This window comes from Podarcis filfolensis (genome assembly GCF_964270895.1).
Source record: "Podarcis filfolensis genome assembly, chromosome: 13".
In the NCBI taxonomy this organism is placed as follows: domain Eukaryota; kingdom Metazoa; phylum Chordata; class Lepidosauria; order Squamata; family Lacertidae; genus Podarcis; species Podarcis filfolensis.
The window spans coordinates 13,450,095-13,456,377 of record NC_139615.1 but is presented as its reverse complement, the minus strand read 5'-3'; the positions used below and the strand labels follow the sequence as shown (position 1 = coordinate 13,456,377).

Below are 6,283 nucleotides of genomic sequence, written 5' to 3'. Positions count from 1 at the left end.
TATCATCTTTTTTGACACCTGGGACTTTCCATCTGAATTATCCCCAACAAAAAGGACTCTGGTTTTTGGGGGGAAGTACTTTTAAAGATTTTTTTTCAATTCATTATAGATTATTTCTCTATCATCTTTTACGCTTTTACAGGTCCACCCAGTGGCGTAGCGTGGGGGGTGCAGGGGGGGCCGGCCGCACCGGGCGCAACATCTGGGGTTAGGGCAAATCCATGGGTTAGGGGGCGCAAATCCACGGGTTAGGGGGCGCAAATCCACGGGTTAGGGGGCGCAAATTACTTGCCTTGCCCCGGGTGCTGACAACCCACGCTACGCCACTGGGTCCACCACATGTGAAAGAATGTTCCCTCAACCTCAATGCATATCCAGCACTTATCTGATTCAGTCTTATACATCTTAGCAAGCCTACTCGGAGTGCAATACCATCTGTAAATCATTTTCAAGTAGTTATCCTCACCTGCCCAAGCTTTATGGTCACTATCCAAGCCCCTGCGGTCTGGTTGAGGATGACTACTCAGGGGACAGGAATACTAAGCAATAATTTCATAGAAAAGCTGGGTTGGGAGGGTCAGATGCTGAAGGTCTGAGCTAGAAAAAAGTCACTCTCTGGAATTTAATCCCATAGAAGACAAATGAGCAGGTTTCTTCATATTTGATCATCATTTTCATAAATGCTTTTCCTACTCTCCTAGTTAATAATATCGCTTTTTAAAAAGCCTCCCCAACACCATATGCCTTTCCACACCTAAATATTTATTTATGATCATATGAAACGAATTTAAAGATAACTAAAGGGTATCATGATGCCCTTTTTGCAATGCTCAAGGCTAGTGATACAAGCCGCATTCCACCAATTCAGCCCTGGATTATGCAAGACTGAAGACATCGGACCAGTATTTCCATTGTTGATTAAGAATGTGGTTCCTGTTCCTCTTCATAAGGAAATGGATTCAAAACTCTCCCCCCCCCCTTCACTATGCTTTTCCCCACCAAATTGAAAGAGAGGTTGATGTAAGCTACATTCCACTGATTTGGCCTTAAATTATGCAAAACTGAAGGCATCAGACCAGGATTTCCTTGCAGCATTCTGCTCATCTTGGTATTGCACCACCTCTGCCTGGGGTCTATATAACAGCCACCCAGACTAGGTGAGACCATCAGAGAGGCACCTGGCTCAGTTGACAACCACACTGGTCCACCCAGAAGAACAGCATCGCAAGGTAAGAGCTTGTGGAAGTGATCTACAAGTCTTGGTGAAGGGATTTTTTCAAAGGCCGTGAGGGGGATGGATGAAAGGTTCGTGAACAAGGACTTGTGGTGAGGGTGGCTGGTGCCCACAAGAATTGATAGGGCCAAAGGCATGGAGGCCAACAGTTGATGGAGCCACAGCCAATGGCAGGCAGAGCCACTCACTGATTGGTTGTAAATAGGAAAGCAGGAAGATGAGGATTGGCTGAGGGCAGGCTGAGGTTGGTGGGGCAGTTCCTATTTGCCCTAATGCAGTGATGGCCAAACTTGTCCCTCCAGCTGTTTTGGGACTACAACTCCCATCACCCCTAGCTAACAGGACCAGTGGTCAGGGATCATGGGAATTGTAGTCCCAAAACAGCTGGAGGGACAAGTTTGGCCATCACTGCCCTAATGAATCAGTCTCCACTGACTTGTGGAAAACAACAATGTATAATTCTATCACTAAGCAGATAAGGGCTCATACATGCTTCCTTCTATGCTGTTTTTCTAGGCACAGAACTGGGCTTTCCAAGTCTGTGTCTGATCAGGGTTTTGTTTTGTTTTGTTTAATCCCAGAGCTTTCCCTGGGAAAACGCACATTTTACCATTTAACCAGAGCAAACAGCAATTGGCTTTTCCACAGACTGCCATTTGCTCCAATTCAGTGGTAAAACTTTGGTTTTCCAATGGAAAGCCCTGTGAGGGGGGAAAAAATAAAAATAAAAAACCCTGTTCAAACACAGACTTGGAAAGCCTGAACCTTTGCCTAGAAAGCATGGAGTAAGTGCAGATGAGCCCTAAGTTCACAAATCAGACAGAAAAAGAAGATCAGACAGAGAAGAAAATTGGCACAAAAGCTGAACATAAAACCTGCATGGACTCATTTGTGCGCAGATCGAAATTTGATTTCCAGTTAACAGGTAGACTGAACAACCACCAGGGGGTGTATATAGGGATGGGAGAGAAAATGGATTTAAAGGCAAATATATCAGATTCTCACTTTCTGAAAACAATATGCAAACTGAAACACAGCTCTCCTTTCAAAATTCAAACTTGTCCAAATTTTATGATGCAGTTCTCCAACCAAATAGTGGTTCCAAAAAATGAATTATATAGGGGGAAATTGCTTGCAAAAATGTGTACATTACTCAAAACTGCATACAAAGCGGTGTTTATTAACAGAAATTTGCACTAAAAGGTAATGAATTTTCATGAGCATCTAAAAAAAAAAAAAAGATCACAAAATGTTCCTAACTGAAGCTGATGAAGCTCACTTTAAATCAATGTCAATATACCCTTTCATAACACTGACAACTATTCGAAATTTCAGTTTCTCCCTTCTTTCTCTAACCTTCCCAGTTCTTGGAAGTTCAAATAAAGGAGAATTGCAATTCTTCCTCCCTCCTTCCCTCCCTCCCATTGTATGTATGGCAACCAATGAATGTAACTTTGATTTTACCGTGCTGTACATTCATCTCCCTCAAAGGTCAACCAGAAGATGGGACTCTTCACCTACTTCAGTCTTTGCCTTCTTGGAATCCTAATTTCCAGTCCTTTCCAGGAAGGTGAGCAATTTTATAAATGTCTGAGGCTTACCCAGAAATTGTCGTTGGGTTGAGCTGTAATTAAAGTGCATGTTATATTTTCAAAGGACGGTAGGCTCTTTAGAACAGAGCAGAAGAGTGTTTTAAATTAGGCCATAATTCATTGATTTTAAAGTTATCTATCCTTTCTCAATGGAGTCTAACGCCACAGATCCCCCATCCCTGGGGTAGCCAATACTGGTCTGCAATGGATACCAATGGCCTAATTCATTATAAGGCAGATTTCTATGTGCAGTTATTTGTGTCCTCTCCAGTAAACCCAGGAGGTATCCTTCCTTGTCCCAAAATGCCACCTGTGTGTTTCTTTAAATGTTAAGAAGCCTGTTTGTTCATGAGTAGACCTGCTTCTGGCTAGGGATGCCAGCTTCCTGTTTAGAAAGGAAGGCAAGGCTGCTTACTCCTGAGCAGACATAGCCACACATAAATGCCCTATTTTGTATAATAGGACAGGGCAGAAATGTTAAATAAATAAATAAATAAATAACACATACGGTGTAGATGGAAGTGGGATTTCAGAGAGCACATTAAAGACATGTCTTCTCACTGCTCTGCCTTCCTGGGGCATCTTCCTCCCTCCATCCTTTCTCCATACAGCTGAGGCCGACACCTGCGCCAGGGAGTGGCTGCAAAACCAGGGCAACTGCTATGCGTATTTTGATAACAAATTGAGCTGGCAAGAGGCTGAGGTAAGAAGGGATCCTTGTTGTCAATGCTACAGTGCAGGGGTAGTGAAACACAGGCCAGAAGACTAAATCTAGCCCATTTGATCGGGCCCTCAAGGATCTCTCTAGTCCACATCTCCTCCCCAGTCACACACCCTCTTGCCTGAGGGATTTGCTAGACAGGAATGTGTCCTTGAACTCCAAGGTTGCTTCTTGGATGGGGGATAGAAGGGTGAGTGGAAACTAGCCTTCGGTACAAAGGCATCATTTACATTCATTATTCTGCCCACTTTTGCCTGTGGTCCTGCTCACCATTAGCAAGAGGTTGTCCCAGTGGCGGAGGAAGGGGGGTGGGGGCGTTCCGCCCTGGGTGCCACCTCTGAGGAGGGTGACAAGAAGGCACCCCATGGGGGACTCGCCCCGCTGCGATCACATTGCCGCAGCCACGTACAGAGGATCCTCCGCTCACAGTTGCACACTCCACCACCATGTGTACAGCAGCCGTGAGCAGAGGATCCTGCCGTTGTACGTTCTGCATTTACATGCGCATGCGCCACCGGGCGGTTTGCCCCAACCCCCTGCACCGGGTGCTGGTTCTCCTTCCTTCACCCCTGGGTTTGCCAGAAGGGAATGGGGTCCTCAGGCTGAAAGGGGTTCCCTACCTTATTATGGGTTTCTCATCAGATTTCCATAAGTAAGGTTATCAATGTGAGTTGCCTTGAGGCAGCATCTGGCCAGCCTCTCAGTCTCCACAGTTGTTCATGTTCTGGTGATATGTCTCCTTGGGCACCTAGAAGGCTAGGTAACAATCAGAAGGGACAGCACCAATCTTGATGGTCGGGTATGAACATTGGGGACAAAACTTCCCTGCTTCTTCTCCGTCCTCAGATTGAGTGTCAGAGCTATGGCCGTGGGGCCCACCTCGCCTCTGTCCTCACCAAAGCAGAGACTCTCTTGGTGGCTGAGCACATCTCCACTTACCAGCAAGAAATAAGCAACGTCTGGATTGGGCTCCACGATGTCCGTCAGGTAAGCTTCTCTCATGTGCTTCATTCCTGGCTGTCATCAATACTGAGTAGTGACTGTGCAATTCCATCCCATCCTTATCCCAATAATCTCTCAAACAGAATGATACATACACCATGAGAGTCTTTCTCTTCTTCTCTATCATGGCTGACATTAGCTCCCCACAGGCCAGCCTCTCCAAATCATCTCTGTGTTGGGCTCCTCACACTTCCTTTATCTCATGATCTGTTCTGTCTCCTTCCTGCAGACCAAGAAATAGAATAGGGTTCCATTTCTGGTTATCATAACTGAGCAGTGGCTCCTTAGCAATACCGTTCCACTCTTACCTCAACCATCTATCAAATTTAATCCCACTTGCTGTTTCTCCGTTATTTTCTATGGGTGTCCTCCTCTACTGTCTGCATCACAGCTGGTAACAGCTCCCCATTGGACAACCTTTCCCGTTCATTTTGCATTGGTGTCATTCCAATGGTATCTTCCTCTTTCTGGGCCATTCATCGCACAATCTGTTCTGTCTCATTTCTGCAGACCAGGAAATGGAGGTGGGCTGACGAATCCACCTACAACTATAAGGCCTGGATGAAACACCAGCCAGACAACTACCGCAATGCTGAACACTGTGTGGAGCTGAGACTAAGCACAGGTAAGCAAAGCATTTGTACCTTTTCCTGATGGAGAGTACCTCCTTTTGTCTTGTCCTAAATCTTTCAACATCCAGCTTCATTGGACGGCCAAGGTATTAAAGGCCTTAACATTTGAGTCCTCCTTTAAGGAAGCCGGATGTTGGAAGATCGAGGACAGACAAAAGGAGAGAACATAGTTAAACTATGGAATTCACCCCCAAAAAGGCAGTGATGGCCAGAAGCTTGAGTGGCTTTAAAAGAAGATTCAGCAAATTTATGGAGGATGAGGCTATCAATGATGACCACACTCACTGGAGCAAGAAGTAGTAATTTTTTGTTATGTCTTTTTGCGTTTTAGGTTTTAAGGAGTGGAATGACGCTCCATGCAAGAAACTCAATGCCTACATCTGCAAGCATGAACTGTAAAGAAGACTGTGGTTCCCAAACTGCCTGTTCGGACGCTGGCTTGGTGGATTTCTCTCTGATCGCATTAACCCCTCTCCCATCCCTCAGAGTGAAAGACCATCTCTCCCATTCATCCCATCTCTGAAGAGCAACCTCTTTGATCTCTCTCTTTGGCATTTTTCTGTGCATGCAGCACATGGTGATCTTAATAAACTCTCTTTTATGCATATATTTTCTAGTGCGTTTTTGTCCTTCTCAGTTGACTTAACCTGCTCTAGGATGGTCAGATAAGAAGTGCATAGGAAGCTGGTTTATACTGAGTTTGACCATTGGTCCATCAAGCTCAGCATTGCTCATACTGAATGATAGCAGCTCTCCAGGGTTATTCAGACAGGGCACATTCCTGGTTCTACATGAAGATGCCAGGGATTGAACCTGGAACCTTCTGCATGCAGAAGAGGTGCTCTGCCACTGAGCTATCGCCCTTTTGCACATGGACTTTCTTTTGCACATTATTATTATTATTATTATTATTATTATTATTATTATTATTAATGTTTTAAGCATTTTACATCAAAAACATCAACATGCTTATTATTGTACAGCAAGGTACTCAACCCTCCTGCTGCGCCAACACCTACTCCTGGATTGGACGATTTGGGCTGGATGGGAAGGTGTGTGGTGTTATAGAATGACAGTTTTATTTTAAGTTATTATTATTATT

At 44.9% G+C, this 6,283-nt stretch overlaps 1 protein-coding gene across 1 annotated transcript; it reads left to right on the top strand.

Annotated features, from left to right (window-relative positions):
* The first annotated feature begins 1,163 nt into the window (after nucleotides 1-1,163).
* On the top strand, nucleotides 1,164-5,713 carry LOC310748465 (C-type lectin BfL-2-like). Its single transcript, XM_083584291.1, has 6 exons — nucleotides 1,164-1,229; nucleotides 2,726-2,804; nucleotides 3,438-3,529; nucleotides 4,394-4,534; nucleotides 5,060-5,174; nucleotides 5,513-5,713. Exons 2-6 carry the CDS (start codon nucleotides 2,738-2,740, stop codon nucleotides 5,578-5,580), a joined length of 483 nt encoding a protein of 160 aa, XP_083440417.1. The 5' UTR covers nucleotides 1,164-1,229; nucleotides 2,726-2,737; the 3' UTR covers nucleotides 5,581-5,713.
* Nucleotides 5,714-6,283: the final 570 nt, after the last annotated feature.

What these genes read in the sequence shown, in the direction of transcription:
- LOC310748465 (XM_083584291.1), top strand. Translation starts at nt 2,738, where the DNA reads ATGGGACTCTTCACCTACTTCAGTCTTTGCCTTCTTGGAATCCTAATT. An exon ending in TGAGCTGGCAAGAGGCTGAG is followed by an intron (nt 3,530 to 4,393) that starts GTAAGAAGGGAT and finishes CTCCGTCCTCAG; the next exon opens with ATTGAGTGTCAGAGCTATGG. An exon ending in GGAGCTGAGACTAAGCACAG is followed by an intron (nt 5,175 to 5,512) that starts GTAAGCAAAGCA and finishes TTTGCGTTTTAG; the next exon opens with GTTTTAAGGAGTGGAATGAC.